The following is a 19,088-nucleotide window of genomic DNA, read 5'->3' on the forward strand; positions in this document are numbered from 1 at the left end:
GACAGAGAAAATGGCTTCTGTGTGTGTATATACATACTCCAATCTCTTTCTTTCTTAAACTATTCTTTTCCAACTTTGGATCAATTAACATCAGAAGATCTCTCTTGCTATATATATTCACTCTGCTCCACTGACACATATGATCTTCTTATGCAATTTCTCAAAAGTATACCTTTGGACCAAGTGTTCCCATGAAAAAGGGTTCTGTGATTATGTAAGATTCACAAGTGCCAAGTACTACATGTTCCTCTTAGTAATTCACAATGAACTTCAGAAAATTAAGGTGCCAAGCAGTGTGGCAGTAAAATACCTATATATAGTTTCACTGAGCCCAATGCTTCACAAATTTGTTTAATATCAAAATGATAGCAACAGTAAGGAACAATTACTGCACATTAACAACTCATTTAATATTATTTCACTATGGCATCTTTTTTTCTCCTACAAAAAAGAAAACCCTATTAATACCTTTTGAAATATATTTTAGGAAATACATTCTGCAATTTCTCATTTTTGCTCAGGCTGTCTCCTCTTCAACCTCCTTCTCCCGCTATCTTTCTACTCTTAATCCTCAGACCAAATACTACCTTCTCTATGAAATTTTCCTTAATTAGAATTAATCAGAAAGCCCCTTGTCTGTCTATCATAGGACACAGCATGTACCTTCCACAATTTTTATGTAATTTGCCAGTTTCCATGATTAAACATTGAGACTCTAGAAGTAAAAATAAAAATTCTGCCGTATTTATATTTTTATCTTCTATATCTCTGAGCAGAATTTACACACAGGGAGCCTAAGTGAATGCCTGTTTAACTGAATCTGAGGCTAAGCAATGCATTCATTAAATACTTGTAGGAAAAGCCTTCAGTTTATAAGACAAACTAAACACAATAAAGAGCTTGAGATCACACTCTTTGTTTAAAACACTTGTAAGTGTTCCGAAGTTGCGGAATTACAGAATGTTAAGCATATCTATCCCAAAGATGAGGAAATGAAGGGCCAGAGAAGAGGCTGTCACTTGGCTTGGCAATGTAACTAGTCAATGTCAAAAGTCCTCCCACAAATTCTAAGTGCCCCACATGTTTCAGGTCCTGTCAATATCAAATGCCCTAACAATCACCCCCAACTACAGATGCGGGAATCATTCCTGTGACTGTCTTATTTCAGTGTGCTGAAGTCCTGTGCCAGATAAGATTAATCTAAGAAATACATTTCTACAACTGTACCACAAATCCCATGAACAACCATCTCAGTTAAAAGAAAGCATGGTCACTTTAATCTTGTTCTAGGTTGTCTCTTTTCTTCAGAACACATTTGCTGAGTTATAGGTAAACCTTAATTTAAAAATATCTATAAGCATCTTCAAAACTAATTATGTACAAATTTTGCTAAGAACAAGGCATTTCCAAACAATCTCCTACCCTGAAGTTCTGTTTTTGTTGCAGTTGTTTTTAAACACAGACCAAATGATTTCATCAAAGAGGTAAAATGTGGCTGGTGAGCCAAGGTGGACCTGGACAATGACTAAGTCAGTTATCCCACTGGGAAAAGGGTGGAGTGAGTGTACAAGAAGCTATTAGAATTAGGTTCAAAGCAGCCCAGGAAAGCAAATCAAGGAGGAGCCCCAAATGAGAACTCAATGTAAAGAATACTAAAAAAAATAAAGCATTTGCAAAGGACCCCAGCATGTAAGATACATGTGGAAAAGGCGGGGGGGGGGGAGGTCAGCCCCAAAATGGTTAAGATGGTCTGAAGCCATTCATGGGTGCATGGTGATATAGAAATAAACTAAGATGGGCTTAAGGGCAGATAATTAAGACTGGGGTTTGCAACCAGCAGGGGAAAAAGAATAGATACAGAAATTAGGTTTAGAAGCAGTAGCCAAGTTTAGGCTTCATTAGGTAGATAAAAAAATAGTGGATTAGTTACTCCTACTTGGGAGCTTACAGGAAGGAGGCTTGATGGTATAAATCCAAAGAGTCCAAAGTAGTGATTAGTAAATAAATCATTTCCACCATTATTTTTTGCTTCACAGGCAGTTGTTTTAGATGCTAGTCTGTAAACACTGACAAAAAAAACACATGTAGCAGATATAACCAAGGGTTTTTAAGACAGACATGCTTTTGAATCCTAAGTCTACTACATCTTAGTTTTGCCTCACTGGGTAGTAACATTAGTTTCGGTAAAGGATGGTAACCAGAGCACTTACCCACAGAGATATTATGAGCATTCAATGGTATAATATATTTAAAAACTTAGCATGTCTGATGCATAAAAACATCTCCATCAGTAATAGTTATTATTATTAGATTGTTAAAACCACAGTAATTACCCTTAAAGATTTTTAAGAGGAGGGGGTTTATATCAAGGTTACAAAAGAGAAGAGTACACAGATGCACAGAAAACAAAAATATTACCCACAGGGAAAAGAAAGGTAGGAATGACAGTCTACAGTGTCTACATAAACCTTATTTCAACCCAGAGACACTTTTATTTAGAAAACTCAACTATATCTCACCCATGCCCTTGGCTTTAATTACGACCAATACGGAGATGACTCACAACTTTACAAAAAAAGTCCAAATCTTTCATCTGATCTCAAGGTCTATATATTAACTTTCTATTTGTTACTCTCTCTTGAATGATTCAGATGTACCTTAGACTCAACATGTATAAAACTGAACCTCATGAGCTTCTCTCAAAACTTGATCTTCTTAAATATTATTTATTCCAGTAAATAGTGGTCCATTCCCAAAATACAATCAATCACCAAACACTGCAATATTACTTACTAAGTATCTCTCAAATATATCTCAGCTACTGTCACCCACTATAATCATTTCTTTTGGGCTGCTGCAACAGCTTCCTATCTGATCTACTATATCCACCTGTTCTCGAGATGGCTGCCAGAATAATCTCTCTGAAGCATAAATTAAACCATCTCACCCTTCTCTCTAAATAGAACTTTCAATAGATCCTTACTGTTCTTAGATAACCACAAAGACAAAACTCTTTAAAATGTCCTTTAGGATCCTGAGATGGTCTGGTTCCTCCCTAACCTATTCCAGTTTCTCACTCTCGCCAATAGCTACCTTGGCCTTCTTTCCATCCCTTTCACTAGCTGTGCTCTCTCCCACGTCGGGTCCTTTTGTATTGCTTTTCCTCTTGCCCAGAGACTCTTCACACAGTTAACTATTCTCATTCTTCAGACATCAGTCAAGCATCACTTCTTCCTGGAATCCTATCCTGACCTGGTCGGGCTCTCCCTATGATTTGCTCTCATAGCACCATGTGTCTCTTTGTTGTAGCACTGATCAGGTTGCAGTTTTACATTTTTTTGTCTTTCCCACTACACTGTGTAAGGTCTATCATGCAAGGCATCAGATCTCTTTTGCTCAATATTGTGTTCCCAGCACGTAGCATAGTATCATGCATTTAATAAGTATTTGTTAAATGAAAAGAAATACCTTCAATACCTGAGGTTGAAAACTTTTGTTTCATGTAAAAATTCAATGGATTCTTGATACAGTCTCTCTTGTTTAGTACCACTGAAAACACCTTCTTTCTAGTACATCAAAATCACCTAAAACAGCCTTGTAATGAGGAATCCCTAGCCCTAGCTCTCTCCAATTCACCCTATCTGTGTAAAGCTGACAGGTTGCTGGAGCAACATCTTATGGGCAATCAAGATGGTAAGAGGAAAGGGAACTAAGTCTGAAAAGAGACTGTGCAAGGAAAGGGTTGCTTGAAACCATTCCATTTAAGGATGTTTAGCTTGGAAAAGAGAAAATCTAGGAGTGAGTGTCAGATTATTTGAATATTTGAAGAGCTCTCATGTTCAAAAATCAGAAGATTAATTTTTGGTAGCTCTGAATGAGAGTTTCTGAGAGGCAGATTTCAGCTTAATGAAAGGAAGACCATTCTAATAACTAGCACTATCTTAGTGCGGTTGATTTTGTAAGTAGTAACTTTGCTATGACCCAGTGAGTTCAAGCACAGTCTTGGGAAACACTTAACACAGAGAACTGTTGTTCTCAAACATTTTTTTTCCTTTTTATCAGCTGTGGAACCCTTTCTCCAAACAAAAGCTTTTGAGGAGAACCTTATATGCTAAACAGAAAAACAGGAGCATCTCTGTAGGTTCAAGATGGCCCCCAACCTCCTGCCCCAACCCCTCTTCGAGCCATATGCCACTCCATCAGCTGCGGCCCACTGGAGCTCCCTAGAATCCACTATCTGAAAACATGCACGCTTCCTCTGCCCAGCCCTTTTCAGCTTTTACTGGGGTACGGGTGGAGTAGAGGAGAGTATGTCTTACCTTTTTTCTATTTTCTTCAATTCAGCTAAAGAATACTGTTTTCCATGAAAATCTGTTCCTTGGCATGTATGTAGATTTTGCTCTTTTAAAAGAATATTTTTTTGTGCATTTACCATGTTGCCTTAACTTTAAGTTCTTTATGGCAGAAATCTCTCTTCTCCTGCTCTGGAATCACATATAATTCCAAGGATAGTAGGAAGTAATAAAAAAAAAGAGGGGGGGAAAAAACCAAACCCTTGTGATGGAAAGGTTAAGACAACTAATTCAGGTCTGACTCATAAAGATACCTAACACATGATTAGACACAGAGAAAACTGAAGAAACAATTTCATATATACATTCCCCTTCCTTCTTTCATCCAATCCCTATCTCCTCCTTTTTGCCCTCACAGGTCATGACTAGTTGTCTCACATTCTTTTATCAGAAGGAAACCAACCCCCCCCCCACCCCCCGCCTGTAAGTAATCCCAAGAGATTGATTTTCACAGAAAATCTGCTTTGACTGGAATCTACAGGAAAAAGCTCTCTTTTATTATATATTATGGCCTTATTTCCTCTATCTTCTTTAATGATTACATATGAATTCATGGATAGTACAGGAATTCCAAATAAAATATGTCTGAATTTAGGCCACTGTACTAACACAGTCCACTCAAAGAGGGATTTTTACCAATTACTAACCAAAGAAGTGTATGCTCGACTTGCTTAATAATGATGATTTGTCTCTAGATGAATGTGCCTTGGTGATAATGTGGTACTAGCAGACAAATGTGTGAAAAGTGCTTTCCAAGGAAGCATTTATATTTTCCCAGAGGTATCTGATTACATTCCTGTATTTTTAGATTAATTTCCTTTCAATGGATTCCTGTTCTAAAAAGCTAAGACAACGGAATTCTGGAAAAAAAAGTCACATGTGTATTCTTAAATTCTGATCTATCAGATCAGATATGAACATACTATAAAATATAAGTTTCTGCTACTGATGTTACATATTAAGATGCACAAATATTCACTGAATATAGGATATGTCAGCAGTATATTTTGGGGAGTAATCAAAATGTTGACATTCTAAACTCTAGGGAAATAGCTCTTGAGGAAGAATATACATTTATAGTGGCATTTTCAGATCTTCTAAAATTTTATAGTGAAGGATTACACGATATAACGAAAAAGCACTGAATTTGGAATCACAACAACCTGGCTCTAATTCTGGCTCTATCACCAACTAACAAACTAACTCTACTTACTTTTCTTATTGCTCCTCAGTTCCTCACTTACAAAATACAAGATATGGACATTCATATCTGAAATTTAAGTTTATTGTACTCTGCAAAGTCAATGTCCCTAAGTAGAGTGCACTGACAATGTCTCCCTGTGACTCCTATGTGAGAAGTAGAAGACACTTACTTGAGATGATATAATGAAGTATTCTTTGAGGGTTGGTGACATTTACCCATTCACTCATTCAGTCATTCCAGCAACATATTCACGCACTATCCGAATAAGTTAACATGAAGTGTTTTAGCAGATTATGCAATTCTCAAATAACAAGTCTTGGATAGTCTACAGGATATAAAATCAGCATAAATTAACATTTCATCTGTTTTACGTTTTTAATCAATCAAAAAAACAAATTGCTCTAAATCTTCTCAAAACCACTAATTTTATTTTCAAAGTATTTCAGACAATGATAGTCTCTGCCACATCAGATACAGAGCATCAAAATTAAGCAGAGTGGGGCAATGATTTCTTGGATACGACACCAAAAGCGCAGGCAACAAAAGTAATAGACAAATGGAACTACATAAAACTTAGAAACTTTTGTGTGCCAAAAGACAATCAACAGTGAAAAGGCAGCCTAGCCTACAAAATGAAAAAAGATATATTTGCGGGTCATATGTCTAATATAGGATTAATATCAGAATATATAAAGAACTCCTACAATTCAACAACAAAAAATCAAATAGCCCAATTTTAAAATGGTCAAAGGACTTCTATAGAGAAATGTCTATTCAAGATCTACAAATGGCTCACAAGTATATGAAGAGATGCTCAATATCACTAATCATCAGAGAAATACAAATCAAAACCACAATGAAACACCACCTCACACCTATTAAAATGGCTACTAACCAAAAAAATGAAAATAACAAGCATATCAAGGATGTGAAAAATTAGAACCCTTGTGCACTGTTGATAGGATTATAAAATGCTGCAATCACCACGAGAAACAGTATGATGGTGATTCAAATAATTAAAAATACAAGTACCATATAGCCCAGCAATCTCATTTCTGGGTATATATTCAACAGCAGGATCTCAAAAAAGATATTTGTACACCCAAGTTCATAGCAGCACTATTCATAATACCCAAGAGGTAGAAGCAACACAAATGTCCATTGAGGGACGAATGGATAAACAAAAAGTGGCATACACACACACACACACACACACACACACAGGATTCATCTTTATAAAGAAAGGCAATCTTGTTACACGCTACAACATGGATGAACCTTAAGAATATATACTAAGCAAAGTAAGCCAGTTATGAAGACAAATACTATATCAGTCCACTTATACAAAGTATCTAAAACAGTCAATGTTATAAACTGAATTGTGTCCCTCCAAAATTCACATGTTCAGTAGAGGCCCCAATGTGACTATATTTGAAGATAGGGCCCTTAAAGAAGTACTTAAGTTAAATGAGGTCATAAGAATGAAACCCTAATCTGATAAGACTTTATCATATAGGAAGAGAGACTTAAGATATCTTTCTCTCTCCCTACTTCCCCTTTCCTCTCCATCCCTCTCTCCTTCCCTCCCTCCTTCTCTCTTTTTCTCTCTCTCCTTCCATGAGCAAAGAGAGACCATGTGAGGTCACAGAAAGAAGGTGGCCAACTGTAAGTCAGGAAGAGAGGCCTTACTAGAAACCAATCCTGACACAACCTTGATCTTGAACTTCTAGCCTCCAGAACTCGTGAGAAAATAAATCTCTGTTAATGTTTAAGCTATCCAGTCTGCGGTATTTTGTTATGGCAGCCCTAGTAGACTAATACAGTCAAATTTATAAAAACAAAAATTAGAATGGTGGTTAAGAGGGACTGGGGAAAGTAGGAAAAAAAGAGTTGTGTTTAATGAGTGTAGAGTTTCAGATTTGCAAGATGAAAAAGGTCTGGTGATCTCTTTTACAACAATGTGAATATACTTGACATTACTGAACTGTAGACTTAAAAAATGATTAAGATAGTAAATTTTATATTATGTTGTTTTTACCACAATGAATAAATAGAATTTCAATTTTCCTGCTGAAATAAAGAAATAGAAAGATAAGAAAATACAGCTTCACAAATAAAAACAACCACTAATACTATTTTATACATATGAAATGCATATGGATGTAGTTTATATTTATTTACATTTCATTAGAAAAAGCAATAATGATGACTATCTTAAGGCAAAAATATCACTTCTATTTTAGAAGCAATAATTTCCTATATATAGCCAACAGAGAGAAACCTAGTTTATAAAATATAATTTCTAAATTCTACTAAAACTAGGGATGAATATAACATATCATCAACATTTCCTCCCTCAATATATTTTGCAAGAAAATGCTATTAACAGCAGAACACAATCATTTTTCTAAGTTCAAATTCTCTGGATTCTTAAATTGGATATCTTTTGAAAAAGGTGGGAAGAACAAACAGCAGTACTAGGACTCATATAATTTACACAATGAAGAGAATTCAATTTAGCTTTTAAAAAGACAATACTTAGTTACACTTAATGATTACATTCCCCTAAGCTCTTTTCTCCTAAGAATATGAGAATGAAGGACTTGATACCTATAAAATTCTTCATCATTTAATAAAAATAAATCTATTCTTCATGTTTCCGTAACAGTAAAAGAGAAAAGTGTAACAATAAACACATATTTTCTAACAAAGTCAACATGTAAGATTATAGAGATTTTTGACTCATGCCACAGTAAAATTTCCCTTCTTTTCTGGCCTAAATACGATTTCAAGAAAATGGTGGGCTATGACACCCAGAGGGGTAAGATAGACTCAGCTGGATTTTAGTTGATAATCTAGATCAGGGTTTCTCCACTTTGCCATTACTGACATTTTGGGCTGGATAATTCTTTGTTTTGGGGGTTCTCCAATGCACTGTAGGCTGTTTAAGAGTTTCCCTGGCTCTTCCCTAGCTAGCAGGCCCCTCCCCTCAAGTTCTGACAACCAAAAATGTCTCCAGACATTGCCAATGTCCCCTGAGGGGAAAATTAGCTCTGTCTAGAAAATGAGGACATAGGTAAGTTGATGAGTTAGCAGAATTAATCTGCACAACTTTAAGTCCAAAGCTAGAAAGTTAATATTTAGTACCTAAACTCTGATAAGCAATCTAAAGAATGTGAGTTGTAGGATAATTGTGGGCGAGGGGATGAGAGATAAAAAAATAGACTTCAAAATGTTGAGACATGTGCGTCTATTGCTAGAAAGAAAGAACATTCTAAAAATATTACCTGTCACTTTTTTTGTATGCTCAAGGAAATAAAACCATAGCTACATTTGCTATTTTCCTCTTTTAGACTGCCATCTGGCAATCCATACTTGCACTAGAAAAAATTTTAGCCGATTGGACTAAAATAGTTAATGCACCAACCCATGTGCCAAAAATATGCCAGGGAATCTACAGCTTGCTCAGTCATGCCCCAAAAGAATGAAACTAACGTCCTCAGAAAACAAAAGTAAATAACTCACAGGATGCTTACACAACTTGTCAAAATTCCCTTCCTACTTTTGGTGGGAGGGCGGCGGCACCGAGTCAAACAGTTGCTGGAGGAAAAGCATACGAGTAGTTATATAAAACAGGCAAACTAAAGTAATAAAACTCATTTATTAGACGTCAACTCGTCCCCAAGACATATGGAATTAAAAAAAAAAAGAGTCCACCAATCAAATACAGCAGAACACAACCTATAATAGCCATTATATTTCCGATGCTGCAGGGATTGGTTAGGAATGAATGAAAAACCGGGACAAGTGCAATGATCCTTGTAACACTCCTCAAGAACGGCAGTGTAAAGATTCTTCACAATAATGAATACAAGGTTCACCACCATAACTGAATCTACTACCACTTCCTTTTTCTTAATACCCAGAGCTTCAAAATACAACTGTAAATCTTCTGTTGCCCATCCCGTATACAATGCAAAAACTGATACCAAAAGTAGGAGAAAATGACTTTTCCATAATCATAGTGAAATTTAATACACACTTCTGAAAAATCCACATTTCAAATAAATAAAAAAGATGAGTAAAAAGGTTTTAATAAACTTGACTATATAGATCTAAATATATAAAGACACACACACAGACATACATATATACCTACACCAGTGAATAAAGAATTTAACCAACAAACAGCTTAAAAATTTACTATGTATTAGAACACATACACACATACACACACAAACTCAACAAAGTCCCCAAAGCGTCAAACATACATACGGCATATTCTCTGATCATGCCTCAATAAAACACAAGAATAGTCAAGCGAACCTATTTCATTTACACTGGCATCAGATGCGCAAAAATCTAAAAGGCAGTTTGAGTGAGCGTGCAGGGAAATGCACACATTTATAGAAACTTCAGGTGGGAACAGAAATTCTTAATGCCTTTTTGCAAAACAATTTGATATTATCTATCAAAAATTTAAATGTCATACCCTTTGACTCAGCAATTCTACTTCTAGAAATCCTTATTACAAAAAGAGTACACATAATCACAAAACAACATCCAGCACAAACAGGGCAATACTAACTACAACAGCAAACAAGTAACAACCCAAATATCTATCAACAGAAAAGTGGTTCAATTATTTACAGTACATCCATTTCATAAAATGCCGAGGACTGCCATGGAAAGAATCTCCAAGACAGAGTGTTTTTTAAGTGTAAAAAAATACACATGTATCATTCAAACTCTGTTAAAATACAAGATAATAGAAAAGGAGAGGAAGAACACACAACATACTTTTTACCTCCGGAGAGAAATAAATGATGGAGAACTTCCATATTCTCACACTTGTCTGTACTGTTTGAATATTTTATGAATTATACTGTGTGCATAATTCAAAGTCAAGCAATAATTTTAAAAAATTTTCTCATTTACTTCCCAGAAAAAGACTGGGATCTTTCTGTTCTTAGTACAAATTTGATTGAGCCCATTTTAGAGCACAGAACAAGTATAAACTTCCAATCTGTTCAAATAAGAACACTTTCTGTTTCCTCTGCCGAGAATGCTCTTCCCTCAGATATGGCTCACTCCCTAACTTCCTTCAAGTTTTCCAATTAAATATTATCTTAACCTGAGGAACGGTCCTTGACTTTTCAATATAAAATGACAACCCTCCTGCAGCCATCCTACCACTCCCCAGCTCCCTCACCTTGCTGTATATACTTCACTAGGTGTCAGATTTACACCTGTGCCTCAGTGTCCTTTTCCCTAAATGGGGGTGACAATAGTGTCTACCCCCACAGGAGTGCTGTTAGGCTTAAAAGAGCTAGAAACCCGTAGGTGAGAACTGGGTTCATAGTAAGAACCACATGAATCAGTCTGATTTCTTTGTCTGTGTCGTTTACGATCTGCCTTCCTCCTATCAGAATGACAACCCCAGGAGGCAGGGACTGTGTTTTATTTGCTATTGTATCCCAAATGCCCAATGCCGGGAAACTGCTTATCAGTAAACATTCATAGTTGATGTGTCTGATTTAGTACTGCAGCCATATGTACAGACAGCTGAGATTACAAGAAAAAGACCAATTGTTTTCAGTAAAAGCGAGCTTTCTGCACATTAGCATGAATCATCTATAATAATTCAATCTACTTTGAAAGCATAACATTTAGGAGTATGACTCCAAAAAGCTTCAAGTAGGGAAGTGGTATAGTACCATTTAATTCATTAATTTCATAACACCAACATGGCAACAGAAACGAAAACATCATGTGGAATGAGGAAATAAGAGCACGGCTTACTTTTCATTCCTGCTTTTGATGCATGGCTGGTAGAGGACTTTGACAGCATTCCAAGCAGAACTGGAATCTGCCTTCGAAGTATCTTCCAACAAGGGAAACTTTTTGACACTTCTGGAACTTCCCGAAGATTCAATCACCAGACTGTCCGAGTTTAAAAGCCATAGCTAAAGATACGGAGAGAAAACTCCAATTATAAGGTTATCGCCATCCTATCCATATCTCACATCACCACTCAAAAAACAAACACAGAACAAAAGTATAAAAATATCAGGAAAAACAGAAGAGAATCATCTATATAATGTTTAAGGAAGGTAAGTCTTACAAAGTATAACCTTGGTAGAGTAATCAACATGACAAAGTTTTAAAAAAAGAAAAAAATACAACCTGCTAGAAAGAAGTATTTAATATGTATAAATCAAAGTTATTACCTATAATATACAGCACTCCTAGAAATCCAGCGCAATAGAAATACAGGCAAAGAATATGAATAGAATTAACAGAAGAAATAAGTGATAAAAATATTAAAGTGTTAACATAACTAACAATAAGAAAATGCAAAACTTGTGTGCTACCCTTTTGCACTTACCAGATTGGCAAATACAAGAAGATTGATAACCCCCAGTTCAGAAGAGGGCTTGGAAGGGTATTCCCAAACACTGCTGGTGGAAGAGTGTCTGGGGGTTTGGATGCATGTGATTCAATCAGGGAATACTCTCAGAAGAAAGAGAGGAAGGCAAACAGGGTAAGGCAGAGGAAGGAGCTAGGCAAGGATGTGACCTCAGTTGGAGTACGGCTCAGCCTGATCCCACATGGAACTTGTACCTACACAGTTTGTCCCACCTTGGGAGACAGAAGACCCCAGGTGTTTGTACCTCAGGGTCAAATCATTGCAGTGGGATGACCAGGCCGGGGGGGGGGGGAATAGAGGACAGGAAACTCCCTGGCCAAGGCAGCATCTGTTAGGTTAGGAGGACAAGTCTCTGGAGAAGAGAGCAGCTGTGAGCCATTAGCAGCCAATACTCTCAGCAGCTGGGAAAGGGGTGCACTGGCCAAGGAAAGGGGATCTGGGTGGGGCACCATGAATGTCCACTATAAGGGATAAATTAGTACAAATTGTTTGGAGGATAATAATTATCAGAATTTTAAAAACTCTAATTCTAATACTGTATTAGATTAGAAAGATCCATGTCTAAAGGACTACAATACTTGTGCAAAGATTATTTTCACTGCAACACTGTCTTTAGCAGCCATACAATGGAAGTCTACGCGTTGAAGTCTGATCTACACTTACACTAACTAGAAACAATCCTCATGGTATACTGTTGAGTGAAGTAAGCATGTTCAAGAGAAATGCTAATCACGATTCTGCTTATTTTTTACAAACTGACAAATACCTGTGGGTATATGTACATATAGTTGTATATGGGTAGGGAAAAATGCTAAGGTATACATATCAGATTGTTAATAATGTTTACCTTCAAATAGTATAAGATAGAAGGACAAGACAGGGGACAAGATGGGGGAACTGCCACTTCTATGTTCTTCATGTTGTCTGAATGTGTTTCAAGAATGTATTACTTTATAAAAAATAATTCTTAAAAAAATTAAATATACATTAGTAGTAGGTTTAAAAGTTCCCATTCCTGTTGAAAACCTTGCAATAAAAGAAAGTTAACACTGATTTCAGACTATGACTATGAGGTGTACTTAGGATCAACTTCAATCAGATAATACTTTATTTGGCTTTTGATAGAAATTACCTGGAATTACAGGAGCATGGGGTTGCCATAATGGAAGGCCAGCTATAAAGCCACACCAATCTCAACCCTTTCCCTCCTTTTAGCTATCTAGTTTCCCTATTACCTTTTAAGTTCCTTGAAGGCATTTTTGTTTTAACTTGAACATCTGGAACAGTATGTTTCAATTAAAAAGTGCACAATATATGTTTACTAGTGGAATAAAACAGATGAGAGGCAGAGAAGAGGCTTGGGCCTTGAGTCTTGGATTTTCACACAAACGTCCCAAATTCTTTTCTGCAGAACGTTATTTTCTAACAGAAGCGGTATGCTATTAGATGCTTGTGATACATGTACAGGGATGATTCTACTAACTGCAAGAGACTCTTTTCCAAAACTTGGCACTACTTCTCAAACATCAAAGTATAATTAACAATAGTATATATTGTGCACTTAAAAATCTGTGAAGTAGGTCTCATGTTAAGTGTTCTTACTACAAAACAAACAAAAAATACGTAAGAGTATCAAATAGGAAAAAAAAAAGTGAGAGATAGAACTATGTTATTCTGACCAAGAAAAGCCATTAAAAATTGAGTGAAAAACTTTATTTTGTGATATGAGCTCCTACAGAGCAGGAATCGGGCTGTGTTTCTCTCTCTATCCCTACCTAGTTCCTAGCACAAAGAGGCACTTGATAGTTTGTTATTAAATCAAGGGAGTTTGTGAATTAAACTGACATTAAAATTTTACTTTTTTGATCAATTGTTTTCTAGACCTGAGAATTAAGAAAAAAGAATGACAAAAACTAAAGAATTTCTGAGACCCTGGATTAGTAGGGCTATAAAAAGCTGAGTGAGATAATTTCTTACCAAGATGCACGCTTTGCCATCATGACCTTGAATGCTGAATCTAAAAGTGCTTCTAGCAGAGGAAAGTTCCACCAGACACTGGGCGATAATGCTCTGTACAAACTGAGACCTGTTTGAACAGAAATCAGTTTTTACAATGTGCCTCTCCTAATAACTCTAACTGGCAGGATAAGCCAAAAATATCCACAGGGTACCCAAAAGGCAGAGGCATGTGCATGCCAGGCTTTTCTATTTGCTACCCCTTCCCCTGCGATCTGTGCTAATGTGGATTTTAATATATTTTAATGTATTTGTGTTGCTCTAGTCTTCTTATATCCTGTTCTCAAATCCTTAATACATTTTCCACCCCAAACCTAACTTCATAAAAAATAGTATGTCAGACAAGTCATTATTCCACTTGTGCTGTAGCACATTAAACAGTGAATAACTTTAAAAAGGTGAGACATTTCCTCCCAAACATTAGACAGTGTTATCTACAATATTCCAACTTGGATCCCCTCAAAGTATCAGATCTTAGGTACCTAATCAAACTATTTATAGAAGAATAAAGTTCAAGGTTATATTTAGATTGCCGTAATTTTTAGACATCAATAATGAGCTAAAATAAAGAACTACTAGAGTTAACTTTTGTTTGCAAACTAAAATGATTCAAAGAAAAGCAGCACTAATGGATTTAGTGGCTAATGACCACTTAAAAACGAAACAAAGGAGTTATTTGAAAACTGACCTGTTTCAAATTTTAAGTCAAATTAAAACCAGAAATAATTATTCAAAAACCTATTGATTATGTTTTAAGATCTTAGATATCTGGCACATAGGAAGAAGCACAAAAACCTTTCTGATTTAGATTTATATGCGTATATTTGGCTATAACATTATGTAAGCAAACCATGAATAAATCCTCAAGTCTTTAAATGTCTGGTTTGGTCCACCTAACCTTTCCAAATAGAGAGAGGTATAAGTAAAAATGAATTCCCAAATAATCAATTGTACCTATCTTTTCCTACATTTGAAATGAGAGAATAGATATAATTTGCTATTGTACCTTGGAATGATGGGAAAATTTCTCTCAGATGGCTGAATAATCATCTCCGTCATATAAAACTTAACGGTTTCTAGAAACAAAAAATAGAAAATTAAAAATCTCCTCTATACACTAGTATTTTTACTGTGGGCATGTTAGTCCCAAATTATGAGTTTATTTTTGTGTATGGTGAAAGTTGGTGGTCTAGTTTCATTTTTTTGCACGTATCTGTCCAATTTTCCCAGCACCACTTATTGAAGAGGCTGTCCTTACTCCATTGGATACTCTTGCCTCCTTTGTCAAATATTAACTGACCATAATGGTGTGGGTCTATTTCTGGTGTCTCTGTTCTGTTCCATTGATCTATATGCCTGTTGTACCAATACCAGGCTGTTCTGATTATAATGGCTTTGTAATACAGTTTGAAATCCAGTAATGTGATCCCTCCCACTCTGTTCTTCTCAAGATGGCTGCAGCTATTCGGGGTCTTTTTTGGTACCATATAAATTTTCGAAATGTTTGTTCTAGGTCTGTGAAATATGCTGTTGGTATTTTAATAGGAATTGCATTGAATTTATAAATTGCTTTGGGTAGTATGGGCATTTAAATGATATTAATTCTCCCAATCCATGAGCATGGTATATTCTTCCACTTGTTTAAATCTTCCTCTATTTCTTTTTTCAGTGTCATGTAGTTTTCTGAGTACAGGTCGGAGTACATCCTTGGTTAAGTTTATTCCTAGGTATCTTATTATTTTAGTTGCAATGATAAATGATATTTTTTTTTTTTTTTTAGTTTCTCTCTCTGAAAGCTCATTGTTGGTGTATGAGAATGCCATTGATTTCCGGATGTTGATTTTGTATCCAGCTACCTTGCCAAATTCGTTTATCAAATCTAGTAGTACTCTAGTAGGAGTCTTTTAGATGAACCTTTTAACATTATGAAGTGGTCCCTTTTATCCCGGCTGTTGTAAAAATAATTTAACTCTATAATTTTAATCCCATAGGTATTATTTTTTAAGTATGTTTTTATTGATTTCAGAGAGAGAAGGGGGGGAGAGGGAGAGGGAGAGGGAGAGGGAGATATAGAAACATCAATGATGAGAGAGAATCATTGATCAGCTGCCTCCTGCACACCCCCTACAGAGGATGGAGCCCGAAACCCAGCCATGGGCCCTGACTGGGAATCTAACCGTGACCTCCTGGTTCATGTGTCAGTGCTCAACCCACTGAGCCACACCAGCTGGGCCCACAAGGTATTATTATTATCGTTTTGTACAGTTAATATTAATTTAGTGTCACCCACATATTTATCATTTTCTTAACCAATCCTTCTTGAAGTCAGACCTTCTATCTGGGATCATTTTCTTCTACCTGATACTGATATACAGGTCAAATTTCTTTTAGTAAGAAACCAAACCACTAGAGGTGAATTATCTCATTTTTGTTTGTCAGAAAATATATTTATCTTTGTCTTATTTTCATATCAGGGCATTTTTGCCTAATAGAAAATCCTAGGTTAACAGTTTTTTACCTTTGTACACACCGACACTACCATTCCATTATCTTCGAACTTCCATTATTGCTGTTCCTTTGAAGGTGATTTGTCATTTCTCTTTGGTTGCTTAAGATTTTCTCTTTGCCTTTTATTTTTCTGCAGTATCACTCTGTGTCTAGCTACAGATTTGGTTTTTTGTTTTTTAAAAATATATCTTTATTGATTTAAGTGAGAGGGACAGGGAGAGAGAGAAACATCAATGATGAGAGAGTCATTGATCGGCTGCCTCCTACACACCACCTGCTGGGGACTGAGCCTGCAACCCCGGCATGTGCCCTGACTAGGAATCAAACTGTGATTTCCTGGTTCATAGGTAGATGCTCAACCACTGAGCCACCCTGGCTGGGCCACATACAGTGTCTTTTAAATTATTTCACTATGTGTTTCTCATTATTCCACTGCAGTTGTGTTGCACACAACTCTCATGTGCCCTGACTGGGAATCAAACCGTGATTTCCTGGATCATAGGTCAATGCTTAGTACGCTGAGCCACACTGACTGGCTACAGATTTGTTTTAATTTATCTTCCTTGGGTCTCATTTAATTAGAATTACTAGACCTCTTGAAACTACAGATTTTTGTTCTCACCACTTCTGTAAAATTCTCAATTATTTCTTCATATATTGTCTATGCTCCATTCTACTTCTCTTTCCCTTCTAGAAGCTTGGTTAAAAATATGTTAGATCTTCTCACTGTATGTTCTTTGTCTCTTAATCTCTTTTTCATATTTTTTGCCTTCTTGTCTCTCTGTGCTAGATTACAGATTTTTTTGCTTATCTATCTTCTGTTCATTAATGCTTTCTCCAAATTGTACCTAGTCTGCCATTAAAGCACCCACTGAATTTTACATTTCAATTATAATGTATTCTTTTAAAATTCTATTGTGAATCTTTTCCAAATGTTAGTTTCCTTTTCCTTTCGATACATTCAAACCTGCCTTTTATACTGTTAAATATAGTAAGTATGGTTGTTTTACAGCTTACATCTGATCATTCCAATAACAGAAGTCTGTTTCTATTGTTTGCTGTTTTTGCTAGTTCGTATTGATGTAAGTCTAGTTTACTTGTTTGCTTATTTATGTTTGGTTATATGATGAACACTGCACTTGACAGATTATTTGTGAGAATAATGAGTTCTACAATGAAGACACCTTCCCCCAGAAGTGAACTGCATTTGACTTTGCCAAGCACATAGTATTATGTCTAGTACAAGGCAGATTAATGAAGTTCAAGATCTGAAATACCCTAAAGTCCCAAAGGACCGATACTTGTCTATAATTCTGCAAGGCTGGTCCACTTTTGATTCACCTTTATTGTGAAGGTATGACCCTTCAGGGTCTTATATTTTTGTGTAGTCACTTACTAAATTCCCTTCTTGTGTAGTCTTTCATTTCTGTCCTTACTTCCCAAAGCAATCAAAATAAAAGCTCTAATTTTACAGAACTGACAAATTGCAGGGAAAGGTGGATTCAATTTTATGCTAAACGCTTTTTAGTTTGCTTCTGTGGTAATTTACCCACATATTTTCCATTTATCTTGCTCCTCATTCCTTCCTGTGGGTTTCAATTACCATCCAGTATCTTGCACTTTAGGCTGAAGAACTTTCCTGAGCATTTTTATAAGAAGGTCTGCTAGTAATGCATTATTTCCATCCATTTCTATGAAAATGTCCTCATTTTGCCTTCATTTTTGAAGGATAGTTTTGCTGGATACTGAATTGTTAGTTGACAGGTATTCTCTGCCCCCCTGTCCCACGTATTTTGAGTATCTCATTTTAGTGTTTTCTGGCTATCATTATTTCTATGTGAGCCTCGACTGTATCATGAAATTCCCATGTGTGATATTTTGTTTTGCTCTTGCTACTTTGAATATTCTCTTTTCATCTTTAGCTTTTATCAGTTTGAGTATAATGTGCCTGGGTGAAGCGTGCTTTCTTGTTTATCCTACTTGAGATTCATTGCAATACTTGGATCTGAAAGTTAATACTTTTCACCAAATTTGCCAAGATTTCAGCCATTTTTTCTGCAAATTTTTTTCATGACCTTTGTTTTTCTCCTTACCTTCTGAGACTACAATTATACATTTATTGAAAAACTTAATATTGTCCCACAATTCTCTGAGGTTCTATTCATTTCGCTTTAGACATTTTTCTTTCTGTTCTTTGGGTTGGTTAATTTCTATTAATCTACTTCAATTATTTTTTTCTTCTGTCATCTCAAATATGTGGTTTACTAATCTAGTGAATTCTTTACAGTTACTGTATTTTCCAGCTCTGCAGTTAGCAACTGGTTCTTTAAGTTTCCAATTTGTTGAGATTTTCCATTAGTTCACTTGAGAGGCATTTTAAAAATTATTTGCCATATTTATAATAGCTGCTCAATATCTGTCTGCTAAATCTAATATTTATGCTTATTCAGCACTTGTTTATTGAGTTCTGTTTATTCCTTGAGCATGAATGACTCTGTTCTATCTTTTTGCATGTCTACAATTTCCAGATGGAAGTAAGACATCATATGTAATACACTGTAGCAATTCTGGATTGTCT

General features: G+C 35.9%; 1 protein-coding gene across 2 annotated transcripts in view; it reads right to left on the minus strand.

Moving 5' to 3' along the window:
• UBE3D (ubiquitin protein ligase E3D) overlaps positions 1-19,088 on the minus strand; it is a 139,021-nt gene that overhangs the window by 88,616 nt on the left and 31,317 nt on the right. For both annotated transcript variants that reach the window (XR_013998977.1, XM_081139734.1), the window contains exons 6-8: positions 15,009-15,078; positions 13,964-14,072; positions 11,359-11,522 (exon numbers count right to left, since the gene is read on the minus strand). Coding sequence is in view for 1 of the 2 variants with exons in the window: in XM_081139734.1 (XP_080995860.1) it covers positions 11,359-11,522; positions 13,964-14,072; positions 15,009-15,078 (343 nt within the window). In the remaining variant the exon portion in view is untranslated. The remainder of the gene's footprint in view (positions 1-11,358; positions 11,523-13,963; positions 14,073-15,008; positions 15,079-19,088) is intronic.

This window comes from Miniopterus schreibersii (assembly GCF_964146895.1).
Source record: "Miniopterus schreibersii genome assembly, chromosome: 6".
Taxonomy (NCBI): Eukaryota; Metazoa; Chordata; class Mammalia; order Chiroptera; family Miniopteridae; genus Miniopterus; species Miniopterus schreibersii.